The 22,053-nt window shown below is 37.0% G+C and overlaps 3 protein-coding genes across 5 annotated transcripts; 2 read left to right on the forward strand and 1 right to left on the reverse strand.

The window, feature by feature from the left end:
• On the reverse strand, positions 1 to 1,869 carry fam221a (family with sequence similarity 221 member A; the record flags this gene model as incomplete). Its single annotated transcript, XM_079258748.1, has 6 exons — positions 1 to 122; positions 333 to 465; positions 579 to 652; positions 1,029 to 1,219; positions 1,311 to 1,484; positions 1,805 to 1,869. The coding sequence occupies 6 exons, from the start codon at positions 1,867 to 1,869 to the stop codon at positions 1 to 3; spliced, it is 759 nt and encodes a 252-aa protein (XP_079114874.1).
• Positions 1,870 to 2,184: 315 nt separating this feature from the next.
• Positions 2,185 to 7,519, forward strand: ccdc126 (coiled-coil domain containing 126). The gene is made up of 3 exons (XM_079258285.1): positions 2,185 to 2,490; positions 4,406 to 4,866; positions 5,005 to 7,519. The coding sequence occupies exons 2-3, from the start codon at positions 4,626 to 4,628 to the stop codon at positions 5,244 to 5,246; spliced, it is 483 nt and encodes a 160-aa protein (XP_079114411.1). The 5' UTR covers positions 2,185 to 2,490; positions 4,406 to 4,625; the 3' UTR covers positions 5,247 to 7,519.
• A 2,825-nt stretch (positions 7,520 to 10,344) lies between these two features.
• Positions 10,345 to 16,004, forward strand: tra2a (transformer 2 alpha homolog). Of its 3 annotated transcripts, XM_079258927.1 has the most exons (8): positions 10,345 to 10,520; positions 11,807 to 11,913; positions 12,106 to 12,259; positions 12,610 to 12,663; positions 14,526 to 14,641; positions 14,891 to 14,925; positions 15,046 to 15,135; positions 15,245 to 16,004. In XM_079258927.1, the coding sequence occupies exons 3-8, from the start codon at positions 12,227 to 12,229 to the stop codon at positions 15,253 to 15,255; spliced, it is 339 nt and encodes a 112-aa protein (XP_079115053.1). In that variant the 5' UTR covers positions 10,345 to 10,520; positions 11,807 to 11,913; positions 12,106 to 12,226; the 3' UTR covers positions 15,256 to 16,004. The 3 variants fall into 3 exon arrangements, with proteins under 3 accessions (XP_079115053.1, XP_079115055.1, XP_079115054.1); XM_079258929.1 differs by lacking the exon at positions 15,046 to 15,135; XM_079258928.1 differs by lacking the exons at positions 14,891 to 14,925; positions 15,046 to 15,135.
• Positions 16,005 to 22,053: the final 6,049 nt, after the last annotated feature.

A 22,053-nucleotide genomic window follows, 5' to 3' on the forward strand; every position in this document is an offset into this window, starting at 1 on the left:
TCAATCCACAACTGACACTGTGCTGCTCTTTGCTGCCCTCACATGCCTCGTCACAGAAAATTCTTCAGTGATACTGAAAAGTGTTCTCACTCCTACTCTGTGCTCCAGCACCCCAATAAAAGCTGTGTCACCAAAACACTGACTTCCGGGTTTAAAGAAAGTTAGAGTTGAAAATACGTTGAAATTGCAGACATCCTTGCAGGGGGGGTAATGTTTTCGGATCACTAGCAAATTAAGTATACCAGACTAACCACTCAGAGTGAAAAGTTAATCATAAATCAAGTGTATAAATGTAAAATTAACCTTGTCCTTTTTTTCTACAACTATTTTACCTAAAGAACTGACTTCCAAAGCGAGGTAACCATCGAGCAAAGAGCTAAATCCTGTCAGCCCTCCCATGGCAGCAAAAGGGACATCTTTGCCAACAGGTTGACCCCTCGCCTCTCTCTCCACTTTTGTCTCAACCTGCAAAGAACATATACAATTATTGTAATTACTATAATTACAGGGGGAAAAAAGCCTAATACCAGGTTCATTTACAAGAAATTTTACCAGTGCTTGATGCTAACTCTACTCACCAGGGTCTTGTGTGCATAGCAAGGCTGGCCACAGCCACAGGTGTAGGGACTGTAGAATCCAGAGCAGGAATTGCCTGAATTGGAATTGTCGGTACAATAAAATAAGTAGACAAGAGCAACATGATTCTAACTGGGACAAATGCAAAGATAAATCAAAATCAATCAATCAAAACTTTATTTGTAGAGCACTTTCACATACCTCAAAGTAACCAAAGTGCTGTACAGGTAAAATGAAATAAATCAACATTAAAAGCACTAAACTAAAGACAACAAAATAGTTAAAAAGACAAAATATGACAGAAAAGACCTAGTGGTCCTGCTCTCCGGAGTTAAAAGCCAACATAAAAAGATACGTTTTCAAAAAAGATTTAAAACCACTTAAAGTCCCAGCAGACCTCACAGAAAGATGGAGTAAGATAAAATTATGATAAAATTATGCTGCATACTCACAAATCTTGCATAAGTGACCTGTGGCTTCACTGTGATCTTGGGGTAAGTGTTTACACCTACAGCGCACAGGGTTTGGCCCAAGAAGAGGAACATACTCGAAGGCCAAGCAATGACATCCCTTAATCTGGCATGGTAAGGCTAGGGGTCTCTCAGAGGGCACCACTGCCCAGTCTGTCTGATGCTGCTTGTACCTGTTTGATAATAAATAATTAAAAAATATATATTTTTGTGTGCATGGAAGAAGGATAAGTAGCTTTATTGTGTTGTGGAGTAATATCTTACCTGTGTGCACAAAAGCACTGTGTTTCAGGGCCAATAAGTTTGCAGTCCATACTCCCTGGTACACCAAAGCTCGCATAAAGCCTGTTTTTCACACGTTGAGGCAGAACATTTCTTTTGTACTCCTCATATTGCTCTGGGGTGAACAGTTTTCCACCATCATCATCACCAACAATCCTTAAAAAGATAAACCACAACTAACATCTTTAACTTAACTTGTTGTCATGACAACTTACAACAAACAACAAGATGATGTGTTCCAAAACCTGGGGTTTTATCTTATTTCAGCTCTTTTATTTTAGATGTTAAATCAGTTGATCTTAGTCTGGATAACTAAGCATCTAAGACGTTGTTTTTTTTTTTGTTTGTTTGTTTGTTTGTTTTGTTTTGTTTTGTTGTTTTTTTTATCCCAAAATACGTATTGAAAACCTACTTTTGACTAGGTTAAGGGAAATGGGAGGGGGGAAAAAGACATGCCAGTAAATATTGATACGTACCTCCTGTATTCCCAGTAATCATCCACTGCTTTTAAAGCTGATTCATTAAGCCGTATTGTATCCATCGTCAGAAATCCAAAGCTAAAAGCTGTCCTTTCGTGCAGTACGGACTCATGTTTACACCAGGATTCAGGTTGCCATGGAGATGCACACGTCCATCTGACCTAAAATCATCATAAAAGGGAAATAAATAATTTATCCATTGGGTAATCAAACATCTATATACACTCAAACTCAACACAAATAATCTAATGCAAAGCTTTCTCAAAAAAAAAAAAAAAAAAAAAAAGTGTGAATATCGGAAAATAATACATTTCCCATAATTCAACGGGATTGACGCATGACGAAAACGTTCAGGGGAACCATGACAGTAAGCAAATAGTTGCATGCCTACGATAGCAGCTGCCGAGTTTCTCAATTTCAGTCATCTTAATGTGTGTTCTCGTGGATGAAGAGCCTCAGTAGAGCACAACAGCGAAAATAGACGTAAACACAGAACACTGTGATAACTTTTTATGCATTATTTGAACAACAACAGCAGGCCTCTCGAGACGTTTAGCCAGCTGTAAAACAGCAGGCATCATTCAGCGTCAACCAGCGGTGTGAGCTGATCCTCGACTCGTCCCAGGCTCTCTGCAGTCTGTAAATGTCCACTTCAGTCACAAGGTAGCCTCTCGGAACACACGGTAAGGTCATTTATCGATATCTGAAGGTCATTCCTATTCTGCTGTTAACGTTTGCCTATTTGTGGATTTTGTGGTTTGAGCTTTTGCAAGCTAACGCGCCAAGCTAACTGTAGATGGTAAGTTTGAAGCAGCTACAGCTGAGATCCAGCGGTTCCTTCTATATATATATATATATATATATATGTGTGTGTGTGTGTGTGTGTGTGTGTGTGTGTGTGTGTGTGTGTGTGTGTGTGTGTACTTCATGCAGAAAAAGTCTCAAGATGAACCAGAGATCTTTGGTGTGTCCTTCTTTATGCATTATACGGAGAGTTATAATAATACTCTTGACATAATTTGATATTTTGTAACAAGTTCCATTTTTTTTCGCAAACTTGACTGAATAATTCGAGCCTTGAAACACTAACATTGGCATATGTCATCCTACTATCTTGCTTCCTTTAACTTCATCGACCTAAATATTATTGACATTTACATTAGCATTTTACATTATAGCTGATGAAATCTGTTGCTGATTTAATACACTATAAATAAAATAAAATAAAACCCGACATGACAGTGTTTTTGGTCAACATTTAGCCAATTGATTCGCTATTTTGACAAATGCGGTTTGCCTCATGGCTGTATCTTTATCTCAGTGGGTTTGCACTGTGTTTAAACAGTCTCCCACAATCAATCAATAGCGTCAGTTCAGCCGACAGCTTAAAGACAAAACCTAATTTAATCTAGTCTCTAAGACCCCTGAGTGCAAGGCCAGGTCTTATCTGCTTGTTTTTTGTTTTAAACTTTAGTAGTCGATTTAAACCAACTTATACATACTGAAGTAGATTTGATACATTATCCAAGTGTGCATTCAAGACATTATATTTTGGACATCATTCAGATAGAAATTATTTGAGGATAAAATGCTGCAAAGTCTAATGACAGGGTAAACTTTAATGTTATGTTAGAGTTATTTAATATTGACATTCAGGATTTGCTTCCTGACATGCTTTATCTCATGTCGTCATAAAGTCCTTACACGTAGCATTCTCATTCTTCTTTCCTATGTCTTTACTAATGCCTAGTTTTACCCAGGACATGGTTGTGTATGTGTGTGTGTGTGTATGTGTGTGTATATGTGTGTGTGTGTGTGTGTGTGTGTGTGTGTGTGTGTGTGTGTGTGTGTGTGTAGGAAGCCCCACTTCACTGATTATGTTACATTTCTTTTCATAATTTATTCACTCAGTTACCGTCCTTTCTCTGACCTCAATAGGTGGTGGCACTCCCACACCCAACAGATACAACAAAGAATGAGCTTGGTGACAAAGTCGCAAAAACTGATAAATGATCACCTAATTTTCTCTGCATGTACGCTGTGCACTCACAATCCTATTTGTCAGTGCAATAACTATTGTGGAGGGGTAGGGGTGTGGGGGATTAGAGAATGAATGCACTCTGTGACTGTCTATAGCTTGCTCTGCTATCTGGATCTGCAAAAGTGGGTCCCATGAAATCTAAACTAGTAATCGGGTTTCTGAGCTAAGACTGCTGAAAAAGATTTGTCTATGAGAGAGCTATTGTACACCCAGACCCAAAGCAGCAAAAAAAAATCCAGCTTATAATAGCCAAATAGTCTAGGAAGCCACTCTGATGTAGCCTCCAGCTCGTCACTAATAAAGATTAATTGGATTTGGTGTTTGCAGTACAGTGTACTGCTAGCCTGTGGGTGTTTGTTGAAAAGCATTGTATTGATTCACTGTAATTAGTCTTTGAATTAAAACCACATGGTGCACAACCCACAAAAAGTTGACCGTTATGAACATGAGATGAGTATTTCTCCTCGTATCTGTCTTCATATAAAAAATATCAGTTTCTATGAAATCTTTTGAATTAATCTAAAGTGTATATGTATATTTATGTTTTTCCAACATAGGTAATAATGTCTGCAGAACTTCTGCCTGAACACCCCTTCTGCACGAGTGATTTAGTGTTTGAGATCCTACAACTGAAGAACTATTAGGACTACCATGTAGTGGAGGTCAAGGCCTGACTTCTCTGTGAAACAGAACAGCAGGAAACAGAACTTCACATCCAAGACAAGACTTCGAGCCTCAGACCAGGCATCCTATCTTCCTTTTCACCACCCCAGTACCATGCTGGGTGCACTCATGCTCCGGAGAAACATGTCTCAAAAGCTGAGTGTGCTACTGCTGGTATTTGGCCTGGCGTGGGGACTCATGCTGCTGCGCTACACTGTGCAGCAGCCTCGCCATCAAAGCAGTGCTGAGTTGCGTGAGCAGATACTGGAACTTAGTCGACGATATGTCAAGGTCTTGTCTGAGGAGAATCAGAATGCACCAAGTGGGCCACAAGGAACCTCTATGGCAGGTTATGGTAAGCATTTTTTTAGAAGAATAAAAAAAAAAAATACTATGTTGCATTGGAACATTTGTCTTGAAATTGTGTCAAGCTTTCACTCTTTGTCCTCTTTTACTTGTGTTTTTCCTTCCATGTCATCTTTCATACACAAAGCTGATTTGAAGAGGACTATAGCTGTGCTACTGGATGACATTCTGACACGACTGGTCAAGCTAGAGGGAAAAATTGAACTGGTGGCCAATGGCTCCTCCACAAATACTTCCCACACTGCAGGGGGCATCCTTGCCTCTGCCCCTGCTGCCCTGCAGAAAGCTTCAAAGCAGGAGGGACCTGCTAACCACCCAGGAACATCACATCTCCACCTGCACGTCCCTAACAGACTTCGACCACATTAAGAAGGACTTTATTTTATTTATGGAATATTTTTTGAAAGCACATCACACTTTTCCATCGATTTCGCTGATGTAGCAACATCGAATGAATATAAAGCAATAGGAATATTTATGGACATCCAGAACCTTAAATAAGGGATGCATCTCAGAAACATTCAGTCATCTCAGAAATAATCATATTCTCTTTATTTTCTTGTTTATCATATTTCAATATATCAATACTATACTACTCGCCTTTTTTTATTGGCATTGCTGAATTTACTTGGCTTTTCATTTTTTTTTATTCATGTAATAATCAAATCTGGTGACTGTTGACTTAGAGCAAATGTGAATGGGAGAAGTGGTGGAATTTAAAATGCTTTATCATATATCTGACTTAGATGCTTGACTGTACATAAAAAAAAAAAGTACTATACTGCTTCAGCATATCCAAATGCTGAAATAAATCATACATTCTTTATAGATAACAATCTGTTTTTAACAAAATCAGTTTTTGGTCAAATGAAATATGATTCTTCAGCTTATACACATTTAGAATAAATAAATTGTGCTGTTTGCTCAGAAGATGTAACCCAAAGAATATCATTTGCACTTCACTGAAGGCAATATAAGTGTGTATGTGATGTGTATTTCTGGGAATATCTGGAGAATGACAATGATAATGTCTGTTGGCGCCGGTAATCCTGTGCGAGTGTGTGTGCGCTTGTGCCTCACCTATAAACTGTTGCCTCCCACATACTATGTGCACAAATGTTTAATTTAGGCGATAAAGGAACATTGAATGTATTGCACAGTCTTTAGCCCTGCAATGCTGTCAGGAGAAGTGGGCTGCCTACAGATGTTCAGGGTTTGTGTCGTACTGTGATTAGAGATTAAAATGAAAAAAAAAAAAAAGTCTTAGTTCATATTCCTGAGAATGTCAGACTGAGATGTTCCTTCAGTCCTCCTGCCACTCGTTGCCATGATCTCTACAATGCTAATAAACTGGTAAAATACCTTGCTACACTCTTTTTTTGGGCAGGAGAAAATATGTCATTTGCTCATTACAATACTCATTAGTATGAATACTCTGTCCTGCCACAGAGATGAGCAACGCTTTTATCAAAATTGTGTCAGAACTGTATACAACAGTCAATGTGCGACAAGATAAATTAAATGTTGCTTCATAATGTTTGTAGGAGACGTAACTGTATATTGACACCATTAGACTAAATTTTTCAGTTGTGCTGATTGATGCCGTGAATGTACTTTGCTTCATAATGCTAAGGTGGGACACATGATGAGCCAGCCTGCTGCTTTTGCAATAGCCTTACTAATAAATCCTCATTGTGGAAAACTAACTCTTGCATTTAAACTTGCTTCATGCAGTGAGTTGTGCAAGACTGTTTTATTTGCCTCTTTTCTTATATGTAGTATGTGGTAATCTCCACAGGGGCTGTTTATATTTATAAATTAACATTAAAATACATGTTTCTGACTGCTTCTGAGGAGAAAGAGACAAAGTGGAGAAATGAGGAAAACTGAGTTTATTTGCCAGTCAAATTGTGTATGTCATTGGGTGTGCTTGAGTGCATTTAATGTTTTTAAATATATTTAAATGTAGGCCTGCATAGCATCTCAGCCCATAATATATACCCTGATAGTATATACCTTCACAGGTGCTGGTTTTGAAACATTTAGCTGATAAGCTTAAGTCTTTTGCCTTTGTTTTCCAAAAAAGAAAAGATCCTCCATACTTTCAATCTTTAGGGTCATTTTCCACTTTATTCCATGTAAACTACCTCAGGTCTAGACACATCAAATGCTTCTGCATTCTCTGTGTATGTGATTTTATTTCCGCATGTCAAAGTTTAAATGTACATTTGTGAACGCAGCAACAAATTCTGTTCACTGACCGTGGTTTTCATTAATGTTCCAAACTTGTATAATACACACTACAGAAGCATCTCTGTTGTTATCTCAGTGCTGCTTGAGGGCCCATAGATGTAGGCTATTCAATTTATGCCATTTTTCCTTGTTTGCAGAGATTTAATTACACTATAGTATTCTGTATAGGTGAATTATACTACATTATTTTTTCACTTTAAGCTGAAAAATTTTCTTTGCAGAGTGACAATCTCCTCTGTCTTTTTTTCACTTTAGAAAGACTTTGCTTCTTTGTGATGTTTCCTTGTAACTCAAAGAACTGACCTGAAATCAAACAACAAAGGTGTCCTAGTGTTCTGGTACAGGGTCATTAGCAGAAGATCTTTTGTGCTCACTGGGTTGTGAGGTGAGGAGTATGTGGACTGGCTGGCTTGTCTGTCTGTAAAGCGTCTTGAGATGGCATTGCCGTGATTTGACGCTATATAAATAAAGTTGAATTGAATTGAAAGACTCCATTAGATATCTTCACTTTGGTATGTGGGAGGGCTTTGAGGACAGGTGAGCATCTTGTAATCTTTAAACCTATGTATTTTTTCCTCAGCCCACTGATGTCCTATTGGTGGAGGCTATTGTTGCACCTCCCAACTTTTTAACAACCACAAATTTATATTTATCAGTGTGAATACGGTTCATAACATTCATACTATTGTTTTCCTGTTTTTCTCTTTCAGCACTTAACTCCTCTTTAACCGTTTGTGTCACTTCAGCCATTCAAATGTTAATCTTTTCAGTGCATTCAAGAGGATTAAGCTTTGACTTTTGTCATGGCAAACTTGTAGTTTTTGAGATATTCAGCGTTTTGTAAAAATAACTCGTGATTGGATGACAAGGTTTCAAAGCAAATGCGGATTAGACACTGAAAAAAATTCAGCTCAGCCATTGGTCAGTTTTTGCATAATGAGCTGCAAACAGCTTCAACAGGGTTTAGAGGTTTGCACCATCTGGTACATGGCTGCCCTATTAATACTGACACCCCTCTGTCTGTACCTCTGTGGAAGTGTCTCATAACAGTCATGTACACATGGAGAAGTTCCTATATATCTTTGTCTGTGCTGGTTTGAAACCATCAAGTTTCACATAAATTCATGGTGGTATTTCACGTTTTATTGAAGTGTCTTCTATTCATACTATGTCAAGTTGCATGATTGCGCTAATTGCTCCCAGTTGGGAGCTGCAGCAGAGTCCGTTTGTTACTGTTGTAAACATCCGCATAGTATCAGCAAAAACTTTTGCAACTTATTTAAAAAAAAGAAAGGTGGGTAACCCTGTTACATCCATCAGCTTAGTAGTAGCCTGTTAGGCATTGGTGGGTGGAGCTTCCCAGCATGACTTGTTGATGCTCTTGCTGTTTGCACCAGTTTCCAGTGTTCGGTACATTGCAGCCATATAACACTGACTACTTTCAGTCTGAACCTCTGTGACAGGGTCTCACAACAGCCATGTACAAATAGAGATGCTCCTACATCTAACCCTGGTCTGTGCTGCTTTGAAACCAGTAGGTTTTACATAAGTTCATGATGGAACTTCCCCTTTTTATTCAAGCTGCTTCCATTCACACTGTAAATTTACTTGATTGCCAGCTGAGTTCTTCAACTAGCAGTGTATGTTTATTACTATCTAAATTAGCATAGTTTAAAAAAAAAAAATCACATAGTCTATGGTACTTTTTATTTAATCTGAATGTTAGTGGCCTGGAGGTTACATAAGACAGTGGGCCAGAGGAAAGTGTTTGAGCCTTGATTGTAGATCTGCCCTACAACTGTTGTGACATGACTGCTGCTAATCCTTAAGACATTCTTAGTTTGCAACACTTAAATGTTTGTAGTTATTTTACCTAATATGCCCTAACAACTTACCATCTTCAGTATCTGGTACATCACAGTCTGACTTTGTTGTCCTTTTTGCTACACTTTGGCAAACTATTCCTTCCTACTAATGAAAAGCCCTCCTTTACATTGTCACTAGATGGCACTCTAAGACCAGAAATGAAAAGAAAATGCGTGCTCTTCAGTCTATGGTGCTTTTCAGTTGATCAACAGATCTGTCTGTTGTAGCTAAAGTTAAATAGTTGATGCAACATATACTGCACATGCACTAATATAGAATGAATCCTCTTCTCAATAGAATAGTTTTATCTTTTCCCATTCATACATGCATGTTATAGGAGGTGGCCTAGTGTTTATGGGACTATGGCTTTGAAAGTTATCGGTTTAAATTCCACAAGTGACATTTACCTAATATGTCTGCTCAATACAACTTACCACTTCCTTCCTCTTTTTAATCTTTAAAAAAGCATTCCTCTCTCTGCATTTTTTATTACGTCATTTATTTCATTCTTTCAATTTATTTAATTTATTTTATCAGATTGGAAAGAATACTGCATATCTGTGAGCTGCTGGAATGGGCTGCTGCAGTGTCTTCTGTCAGATACAGATACATTCAGTGATGTTTTATGTATAATGTGGTTTATTCACTGTACAATGGTGGTGATAATAAGATTATGCGGAGCTTTCTACACACCAAAACAATCACATCATAATGAAATTAAAATTCTACACCATAATTTCAATACACTGCACAAAGGCTCTATGACCAGTTCAACAAATTAAAAGTGGTTCCTTAAACTGCCACTAGATCACACTAAAACTATCACATCATGCCTCACTAATCTTCATCTTAATTCTCACCACTTGAAAGTTAACAAGGTTTTCCACTAATTTCAGTGACATCTTCACCTTTTTTGCATTATACATCAGTAATTACACATTATCGCTTTCACACTTGCTGTTATGTAATAACAGCACAATTACTATTTTTTCTCTATAAAGAAGTTTCAAGATATTTTGAGCTATCTTTTTTCAATTTAGTTCAACATTTAGATAATTTGCATATAGGTTCTTTGAAGTCTCAGGTATCATTAGTCAGATTAAATCTGCTCAACCTGTATAATATTTTCTGTGGTTATACTGGTGTGATTGTGAATGACTATGTGATGTTCCTGTCGTCGTTAGTTTACAACTTAGAATACCTCCTTGGCGGTAATTAACCAATCAGAGCGAGGCATAAATGGCACTGGTCCCACTCAGAGTGCACTGGTCTCTGACCGGTCCCAACGGGGCGTGCCTTGCGCAACGGGAGATGACGTCAGGTTTTGCTATAAAATACCTCCCACCTCTCTCGCCATTTTAAAGTTAATAATAACAATAATAATTATTTATTTAAAATAAATAAATAAATAAAAAAAACTTAATACATTGTGTAACAACTCTCAACTCTGTAGTTTATTTTGGTTAAAATAATTCCACCGAGTAGCTAAAATGAGCGACAGAGGATGGACGTAATGGCAAACTGGTGAGTTGCTACATCCAATAATGTCAATTACCTCCCTTTCCTGTCCTCGTTTGTCTTTTGGTCTAGTTTCTCATTAAATTAAGTGATTTCACGACGAGCTGCCTTTTTAAAAAGTTCTTTATGCGGGCTTTACTTATCATATAAACCTGTTTTAGCGGGAGAGACGTGCTTTGTATTTGCCTCAAGCTAAAAGAGTAACACAAAGCGTGTTAAATGCTAACAAAACATCTTTACGAGACTGTGGTTGCCAATAATTTTATCTCCGTTTACCTTTATAAGTACATCTACAACATCAGTACATCTTTTTTTTTAAATCAAATTTCCAGTTTGATTAAAGTTGCACTCGACGAGTTTGCTGTTTGTTATTGAAAGTAGTGAAACTTTTTATTTCTCTGCTTTCAATCTCCGATGAAAAGATAAAAAAAAAACAAAAAAACTTGAAAGACACATAAACTCTTTATTTGATAATGTTAATTTAGCTTAGTTGTAACTTTACATAATAAATTCTGGAATAAAATAAAAATACATTTCGTGGCAATAGTATACTTTAACCCTCCCTTAATTATATTTAAGTAATTTCCTTCTTTTAAACTTATTGATCTCAATTTCCATTCAGTGTTTTTTTCCCCCAACGTTATGAAACCTGAAGGATCTGAAGAATTATTCAAGAAAAGCAAAGAAAAATTTATTATAGAAGGCGGCATATGAACAAGATTTGCAGAGCAGAGCATTGAAAAGGGAGAAAGTGATGGAACAATGCTGTCAGAGAGACATGTTTGCAATGTAAAGGCTAAAATTAAACAAACCTGGAATCGGGAAATGCAAAAATTGAACAAAGAATAATCAAGAAGGATATAAATCCCCAAAAAAGGCAGTCGCAATTAAATAACTGGGAAGATTGAATGTGGCACTAGGTAATGTATATACTGATTGTGTCACAGATTTGTTCTCTATCATATTCCCTTTTTGTCATGTAAAAATCCTTTTAGTTTTTTTTTTGTTTTTTGTTTTTTTTCCCCTGATGACCCTGGTGGACAAGTAGACTTGTCATTTGTTATACTTTGTTATAAAATTGCCACTTGGCAATCTAAAGATGTATTTATTGAAGCCGCAAGATTACTGACCAATTTCTCCACAGTAAATAAACTGAGCTTTTTAGATGAGTGTACTATATGACATCTGCCTCCTTCCCATTCTCATGCTCTTTGCTTAATTGTGTTTCAGTGTAAAGAAATAAATTAACTTGTCTAAGAACAAGTTGTTAACATGCTGTGTTATGGCAATAGGTGTCACGGGCCCTTAAATTGGATCATGGGAGTCCATCTAAGTGAAGTTGGAGAACAGATCTGGCAAAACACTCTCAGTCCAGATCCAGCTCTTGTTCAACGTCGAAGTATGTTGTCATTTTAATTGAACATGTAAGAGAATAATCACATAAGAATTTTTTTTATCCAGAAAGAGACATCTCGCTGATGTACATTGTGTATTAGAACAGGGAAACAACCCAAAAAAATTACTAAGAAGCCCTTACCTAAAGGTTTTTCACACCACTGTACTATTTATTTTAGTGTCTTTTTGTTTATAGGTCTTTCTCCAGACAGCACTCGATCCACTGCTATGGGCATTCGCGTTCAGGGTCTGGTTCCTATCGTAGAAAGTCCCATTCTTGATACAACAGCCACCGAAGGAGCCAGAGCACGTCGCCTATGTCAAACCAACAACAAAACACAGACAGCAGGGTGAGTTTGATAAAATCTGAAGATTGAAGAGTGTGGTGTAATAAATAAAAGGAAATCTTGCCAATAGTGCACATCCAGGAATTGACTACATTTTAAGCATTTTCAGATTTTCTGTGGACGCTTGCGTTTCAGCCAATAATCATAATGTTTCCTATTATTTTTCATAAAATTATAATTTGAACTGAAACTGCAGCACTTTCATAACATCATGTAGAAAACTTTAAAAAAATTACTCACTTTCTTGTATTTGTCAACATAAACGTTGGGATTTTATTAATGAAGAATGTATTACAAGAGTAGCTGACTTTTAATAACTCCCTAAAATAATCTACCCTTCCTTTTGTCGACAGAGCCGTTACTTCATAAAAGAAGCATACAATCATGGCCACGGTGCTGATGTTAAGGTATGTGGACTTTTAAGAAAGAGTCGTGTCATGTTTGCATGTAGGTCTCTTGTGCAGCTCTTATAATGCAGCTCTATAATCTATAAAATGTCAGTAACTTTTAAAAAAAATGATAGAAATACCTGTTAAGAACAGGCTATAAGGGTTCATAGTTGACAGCTATAATAAAAAAGTACTACAATTTTAATAATAACTGGTGTTTGTATAATTATTAATTGAATTTAAAATAATATTTTTTCTAGTTTTCTTGCAGAAGTTGGAGTTAGTCAGCTTTTAAATAGATTAGAAAGTCATCAGCATGAATATGCTCATGTTTCGCACTACAATAGGCAAGGCAAGTTTATTTGTATAGAACATTTCATGTACAAGACAATTAAAAATGTTTTACATAAACTCATTATAGCTTTAGATAGTATCATAAAGGAATAGGATTCATTTAGATCTGCCAGTAGTTTTCTTGGATCATACATCCTAACATGCTATATCTGCATTATTAATGACAAGATCCGTCAAAGGATTCATGCATAAAATGATCTGTTCAACTTGTAACATCAGTTATTTCAATTCTTAAATTTTTTTGTGGCAAAATTAAGACTGTAAAACCTTGGCTGTAAAGAGTTAGTGTTGGTTTAAACTTACTCATGTTTTGTTTTTAAAAGAAGAAATACTGCGAAAGAAACAGGTTGCAGTAAACAAAACACTGCTTTGTGTACTTACTCAGGCGAATACGAGTAAAGAGTAAAGTGAATTTCCTTGGTCCTTCTTCTGTTGACATTTCGTTGCGGCTCCAAGTTTGGTTACAGTCTGTTTAAATCAGTGTTTGTAGCTCACTGCTGAGTTAAGAGGTCCATAAGATAATACTATACATGACTGAATTTTTTAATTGAGCACAAGGCAAATGAATGCATTACTTGGATGTTGTTGTCTCCCTGGGGCAACTTTTTGAAAGACGTTTAGGGGTTATAAAACCTGTCATTTATTCCCTGAATTAAAATTTACTGTGTTAATGTTACAGATGATTTTGCTGCAGCACTTTAGAAATGCATAGATTGTTAAATGTTTAAAAATGTTGCAGTGTTCATAAAGAAGTAGGTTTTTGCATATTTAATTCAGAAAGTGGACTTTTACTGCAAAGCTGTGGTTGATAAATCAGGTAAGCTACACCAACAACTCCTTATTTGTGACCTTCTCAGTCAAACCTAGATCTGAGCACATGCTTTGGGTTGTTTGGCTTCAGCCTGTGCACAACAGTGCATGACTTGAAGGAAGTGTTTTGGCGCTATGGTCCTCTGACTAGGGTCAGTGTGGTGCACATCCAGTGCATGGGTCACTCTCATGGCTTTGCTTTTGTTTACTTTGAGAGGCTTGATGATTGCAAAGAGGTATGGAAATGTTGGTGGTTTTATTTATTGGTCACATGCCAAATGATTTGCAGTCATTATGTCTGTGACTAATATTTTATTCTGTTTTTGTAAAAGGTAACTGTATTTGTTTCATGCTTTCACATATAGTTGCTAGAATGAAATTGGATTTCCTCAGAGTGAGGATGCTTTCTTTTCTCCCTCTGATACTTTTTCCAAATAATGCATTTCAAAATGTGTTTTAAAAATGCTTATGGGTGTTTTCTTTAACAAATGGGTTTTAATCTGTGATCGCTGCCCTAAATTTTCTTTTTCGAAGATGTGATTACATAGATTTACCACTAGATGTCAGTGTTGCATAACTACATTGTGTCGCATTCCATTGCGAAGGTTTTGCATTGTGAAATCTTGGAGAGCTTTTATCAATTAAATCATTTTTACAAAATAGCCTGCAATTATCTGATAACATCTTAGTATTCTCCTCCCACTTGCATCTCCCAGGCAATGAAACAAGCCAACAGCATGGAGCTGGATGGGAGAGGCATCAGAGTGGATTATTCCATCACCAAACGTCCCCAAACACAGACACCTGAAATCTACATGGGTCGACCAACTTGGTAAGATAGATGTTGATGTTAAATCATATCTTTGATGTTTCCATAGAACATTGTGATTCATTTGAAGCCTTAAATGTATGTATGAGCTATCAGAAGTCTGTGTGGGGAGGGTCTTGTCTAGTCTTGTCAAGTTGACTTAACTCAATGGTGCATGCCCTTTTTCTAACAAAAAACTGATTTTTAATTTTAATCCTTTTGATACCACTTAATATGAAGAATCCAGAGGTCATGGCATTTGTATGTCTACAGTAATAGTGGTGGGAGTGACAGGATGACTACAGGTGGTGAGTAATGATTTCTGTGTGCAACATCAATGATGTAACGTTGTAGTGTGAAAACTAATGAATTCCTTTTCTTTCTTTGTCACGTTTTGATTGCATGCGCTCTCCATCACCTCATTACAGCAGATATAGGTCTCGCTCTTAGAGCCCACGTAAATGGGAGACACTACCACAATAAAAACTTCTTTCATCGTGATGTGTTTTGGTCTGCTGGTATGAATATCCATGTTTGTGTAACTCGCTCACTAGTGAAAGCTCATTAGTTTTAGTACTGCTCTTCCATTTTAAAGTTGTACTAATATAAATGTGTTTCTTTTTGCAGGAAGATACTAATTTGCTTCTCTCAGGGTTCACCTTCTCTTCAGTCATCGATTTAAAATTCTTCAGTGTTTCAGTGGGAATGTTTTAAATATGCATGCATTTAAAAACAAAGGACTTATGAATGTGAGGTAATTCTCCTTTACATGAAGTCAAAGTTTTAATTTGATGACATTTTGATGCAGCTATGTCAATGTGAACCAAGAAGTCACCTCTTGCTTCATTCATTAGGCTTACACACTTCCTTTCCTCTCGTCTCTGCAACATGGATCCCCTTTTGCACTGGTTGCTTTGACCTGATGAAGGGGAAGGATAGTCATATTCAGTAGACATAAAAGTGACGCTTTGAGTTTTGCAACCTTTAGCGAGTCTACTGTAAGGTGATAAAATTATCTGTGTTACTTGTGATAATTTGTACTGTTTAACCAGTAATTAGTAGTCCCTGCTCTCGCTTTAGTTTTCCTTTTGTTTGGGTGTTCCAAGGTTGTTTTAATATGCTGTATGACATTCTTTCTGTTGCTTTTTCCTTCTATAATAATGCAAATATTGAAAAGGAAAAATAATTTAAGTTTTAGGTTGTATTTCTGACTTAAATTGCATGAAATTGAAGTTGAAATGTTGAATTGGTAGAAATGAATATTGCAAGCAAAGTGGATGCAAACATGTGCCCGATAAGTTCATGTTTACACAGTTTCTAGGCTGTTGAGCTGCAGTTACTTTTTAAAACGGCTGTATTTTGCTGTATTTTACCCATTTATCCAGTTTTCAGGCTGCACAAATAAAAGTATGCACACAATAGTTTTACCCAGACTTTATTTGGTGTTCACATGTGGAAAGAAAACTATGTTATGTAGTTAATAGTTAATTATGTTACAGTAACTTTATTTGCTGAACCCTCCTCAGTGATATTCAGTAAGAGTGCTAATAAACAATGACATAGACAAGGTTAACTATACATTATCTTTCATCACCAGTCACAAACACCTTGATTACAACAGAATAATCATTTGCTTAGTCTCTGATAAACTCAAATGTATGACTAATACAAACTGAGCCAACAAGATCTTGACACTTAAGTGAATAATCACAGAAGTAAACCTGTAGGAATGAAGGGCTCATTATCTGTAGATCTGGGTCCCAATAATAAGACGCTCCATTCATCTGGGGTTGATAATCACTGCAAACTCCTCTTCCAAGGTAATGACAAGCTGGGGAGATACAAGGGTCAAAGTATGAGGTCTTACTCAATAAAGATTGAACAGCCAGAAAGCCAGAGTTTGTATTATGTGAGCATTTTAATTTTAACCTGTTATGCACTTGTTTGTAGACATTTATCTGGCAGATATTTAATTTTTAAAAAAAACAAACAAAAAACTACATCTTACGTTCAAAATTAAGTCTGGTGCTGACTTTTTTTCTTTAACCAGTTCTTATTGTGGAAAGCAGGTGCACATGAAAGAAAATTCAGACATTTCTTTTGATTATGTGATTTTATATCGCATTACTTTGAAATACACTGGTGTTTATTTTTTGGGTGAATGTTGTTTTTCTATCTGAGGTTGCATAATGACTTGTCATGACAGGAGCCATAAATCAATAGACTGATTTAGAAGACTTGGGTAGATACTTTTATTGGGGTTTTGAATAGACATTACAGAGAAATTCAACCTTCTGAAAAGGTGAACACAATTATCTTATCAAGTTCAGAAAAACAAGTCTGTCAGCGATTATCAGTCACTTGGTGAGATAGATTTGCACAGACAAAACAACAAAAAAGATTACACAAGTCAGTGCACTACATTTTGATTAATAATCAAATGTACCACTTTGATATGTTGGCAGATTTTCTGTAATCTCTCCCACACAGATTCACTTTACAATTTTAAGATTTAAAATAATAAACAAAACATGGCCAACCATGGTGCAACTTGTGATTAGATTAAAACTAGGAGGGGACACTTGACAATAAGTTAACAGGCAGCCACACGTTCAAGAACTGTGGTTTAAACACAGGAAGACTGGTTGGAGATATAGATTTGAACATGTCTGCACAGTAAACAAACTCGTGTGCTCTGTTGATTATCTTAAGGAGTCATGAAACAGGTACAAATTAAATCTGACCTGATCCTTTTTACTTTGGACTAAACTTGATTTTGTAACCTTAACTAACACCATTTGTCTTTTCAAAATCATATTTTTCCAAAACATTTTGTAAAATATTTGTCCAAATTAAAAAATATATAGGTTTTCATTGCACTACAAATTAGATTATTGCCTGTTTTAACAGTAAACTGAATTGTGCTAGCATGAAGTAATTTCTCTAGAAATAAATTAGTTTTTGTTTTTTTAAAAACCTGAAATGTATTGTAATTATCTACAAGATCAAATTTACAGAAAGACAATCCATTCACGGTCTGAAAGGTTATTTTGTCCAAGCTCATCACATCTTTCCAGACTTAAAATATATTAAATTATTAGAGAATAAATTGTATTAATTAAATAAAATTAAATACAGTCATGTGATTACTTTGATTCCCATTAACATTTCTTTCTTCAATTTTTAATTTTGTATTAAGAGGGAAAAGTCAGGTCAGTTCCAAATCCCAACATAAAAAATTCTTTATTTCATAATAAACTTAATTTAACCCTAAATTAAAAGTGTGAAAAACCTTGAAGCACAACAAATCATATTTCTCACTTCTCTCAGGCAACAAGATGTTGCAGAAACGAATTGCTTTTCTGTTGTTAAGGGACATTTTTTCTTCTCATAAATCACAATGTAAGTAATCAGTCAGGGAGCTGAAATCAGTGAACAACAACAGCAGCAACCAGAGGGGACGTTTTTTCATGTAACACAGGAACAAAGCTACACACTCCAGCATGGCCAGTGTAGCTGCAATGTGACCAAGCAAACATCCATGTGACTACGTGAAAACACACTTCCATTAAACTTCTCTGCAGCCTGCCCGGATTGTGCAAATATGAACAAAAATGACTAAAAAGAGCAAATATTGACTCATTTTAATATTAGATAAAATACACAAATCAGCATGTTTATTACAACGAGCTGAAGTTGTGTTGGGATACTGAAAACTAGGATCAATCCAAAATTTCTAATGGTTTCTTTACGCGCCATTCTGCGTAGGAAATGAAGTGTGGTCGGAAATTCTGCAGATTACAAGCTATTAGGTAAATATTTAATTAAAAGGGAAGTCATAAACAATTGGAACCAAACAGTATGATCGTAATAGTTTTGAGCTGCTATTAAAGGCTTTTTGAGGTATTTCCAACAAAACATATGATCAATTAATACATTTAAAATATCCCCACATTGAAAGAATATATTCAGTGGCTATTTATCTGCTTTAAATAAACTTTTTTACGTTGACTTCCAAGATTAATTTTGTTTACATGGCAGAAAAGTTATCAGTAAAGGAAAAAAACACTATTTACTCAAATCTTCCTTTATTCTCGAAGAATTACCTTAGATATTTTTACCCTTCTACTTTTTATTTCTTCTTTTGCCAGCAAGAATTAACTCATTGTTTACTCCTATACAAAATATTTTCCCTGGCATGTGTTTGGAGGGGGCACACACCGCCATTTTCTAAAGAGATGAAGGGTGTCATCCCACAGAGGAGTCTGAGGAGAAAACATATCCACTCTTTCCTTTTTTTTTCTCCCTGTCTTTTTTTTCTCATGTCTTTCTGGAGCCTGCATGAAAGCACTTTCAGGAGACAGAAAAACACATGTCTGGATAAAAATAGTTACATTAAGGCGAGATTGCTTGCATCAGTTAATGTTACAGTAAGGTTCTCCACAACATGGCGTTCAGCTAAGTAACCCTGACTGTCCAGAGCGGTCAGTCACTGCTTTTTATAGTTAAAACTATACTAGAGAGAAAACATTATCAAAGATTTGAAACACCTAACAACAAGTTAAAAAAAAAAAACGCAATCTCACCGGAAAACAAGAATCCTTGGATTCACTGTAGCCTAATGAGGTTTCTGAAAGAGCCTTGCGCTTGGCGGCGTAGACTATATCTTGGAGTGAGGCCAATAGCAGCTTAAAGTTGGGCTATAAACTGCGTTATACCTAAATTATCTACCTCCCCTTTCTTTTCTTGGTCTTTCCTTCAAGAAATATCCAAGACTGTGTTTAACCAGATCGATTTATGTCACCCTTTGTCCTGCTACTAACCGCACAAATCTCCCCACATAGGATGTAGTCTAGTCTGAAACGATATGTCAGTTTGCCCCCTATGGAATTTGTCCATAGCGAGGAGTCCTGAAACTGGGGGCGGGGAGATTTTCTGTACATTCCTCAGCGATACATTCACTACTCCTCCTGCAGAGCCTGCAGCCACACACTCACACACAGAGAGACAGGCTGCAGCCATGCATCAGTTCATTTAAACCGACAAAGCCAGGCGAGAACTCACATGGCTGCTGCCTCTATACGTCCAGCAGCTTCACAATAAGCACAGTCTGTTTAGAGACCCTTCAACAGGCTCCACCGTGCACTTCGTTATTTCATTTAAAGTTAAAATAATTGAAGCTAAATAAATCAACGTATAAAAAATTGTATGAGCCTAACTAGGCCAACGAAAAGATCTCACGCCCCATAAATGACTAAACATTTCACCCTTTGGTTAGAAAGTTATGAAACTTTTCAGAGCATGAAACTTTGAAAACAATTATAAAACTGTCAAAAGTTTGTATGAAGTTGTTCTGGAAGCTGTTTTAATGACTACATTTTATTCTCTGTTAGGTTAACCTATGTGGGCGATATGTATTTTCCATAAATGTAAACTGAGCATAAACTTCCTGAAAGCCGAAAACCGTTGGTGAAAGCGCATCAGATTTGGCCATGGATTCGTGTTTCGTTATATCTTTATGCTTTACGACTAAGCCGAGCAGAGGAAACACGGGGAGAAACGCGTAATTGGCGCGCTGATTCATATAGAATTGCCGAGCCGAAGAGCCAATGAATGCGCGCGCTGAGGCCGAGCCAGCAGAGGTAGTACGGAGCGGGTCTGCCGCCTTCTGATTGGCCAGGCTGCTCTACCAATCAGAGTGCTCGGTGTGTTTGGACAGCAGCAGAGGAGTAAACCCACAGCCATGAGACAACCATGGCCCCAGTCTGAAGGGCCAACTAAACCAACACTCCCTTTGTAACCTGGTTTTACATGAGCATGCACACCTAGGTCAATTCATTAGAGACACTGCGGGGACACTGCATTATCATCTTATTTCAAAGCTATTAGCACTGACAGCTGCAATGCTGTGGGCAATAGGAAGTAATTAAAATAACTTTTCCAACACTTTACCCCAAATTTTCAAAGTGATACAGCAGAAGCTTTAATGGGCTACTCTCTGCAATAAAAAGATATTTAGCACAGAAGACAGTAGGTCAAAGTCAGTACTGTTGTGTAAGTACTTAACCTTACCTCCTGGTTGATAAGTTTCCACTAAGCATATAGCCTTTAAGTTATTAGTATTGCCATTTATCATGTACCTTTTAAAGTCACACATCACACTGGTAACACACCAGTAGCACGCTATAATTTCACCAAACTGTTTCTCTAAATTTAGTTAAGGAAAATCCTTAATTCAGAGGGATACAGTGTATTGTCAGTTAGCATACAAATCTAAAACAACTTATGCAAATGTTGCAGTGATAAGGCAGAGTTTCTCTCTGATCTGTTTTTAAGGGACACTGGTTGTTCTCATTTAAATAAGCTACAGTTGTGCATCTTTTGATTCATACCACCAGCTGAGAATTGATATTTACATTTTGTCATGTTAATATTCTGGCCTTGTTTGCCTGCACCAAGAATAGTTCACAAAATATCAAAAGCACTGTTGCTAGATGCAATGCTTTAAAGATCACACACACACACACACACACACAGCGGTTACAGTTACCTTGCAGAGTATTTATTGCATTGATCTATAGAGAGATGGTTTCTACGTGGGCTTTATTTTCATTTAACTGAACTTGACAGAAAATGTGTTTTTGTACTTCGCTGCCCCCCTCCCGACAATGACCAGTGTGTGTGTGTGTGTGTGTGTGTGTGTGTGTGTGTGTGTGTGTTCATTATGGGCTTCATTGGAAACATGCTCGATTTTCGCTTTGTCACAGTATCGACTTCTCGCAACCAACAGGTAGGTCTGTGGATTCTCGTTTCTATATGTTTTGGACATTATATTGTGGGTGCAGGGTGATCTAGACGTAAAGCATCCACCCTTGCTTGTGATTTCCAAAAGATACGAATGACTGTCGTGTAATGTTTTAAAACACGTAGCCTATCCTACACGTGATTTAATTAGTTCTGTGTTGTAGATAGAGCGCAAGGGGCACAATGGTGTTGGAGACCCCTCCCTCTTTCAGTAAATTCAAATCCATGCCAGAGAGGTAGCCTATAGCAGAGGGAACTCGCCATGTGTATTCGCTCCACATGCCTTCCTCGTGCCCCAAAAGGCTGAAATATATTAAGAAATGGCTCAAACTGTCCGAAAGTGTCTACGTAGCTCCAATAGACCCCTCAAATATTATTTTTTGTGTGACCACTGGTAAATGGGGCCTGCTGTTGGACTTTGAGCTGTGGATCAGAGAGGACATGGCTTCACGCTTGTTGGAGAAGATGGATGCCGTCATGTGGATAGTAGTACGTGTCATTACCACATTGCGTGAGGGCCAATGGAGCGGCGCAGGGCCTCCCTATATAGACAAGATGCTTTAAATTAAATATAAAAAAATATGCAATTTAGAAATATAATTTAACATCATTTATGAATGACTCCACCCCTT

Source organism: Telmatherina bonti, assembly GCF_933228915.1.
Source record: "Telmatherina bonti genome assembly, chromosome: 19".
Taxonomy (NCBI): Eukaryota; Metazoa; Chordata; class Actinopteri; order Atheriniformes; family Telmatherinidae; genus Telmatherina; species Telmatherina bonti.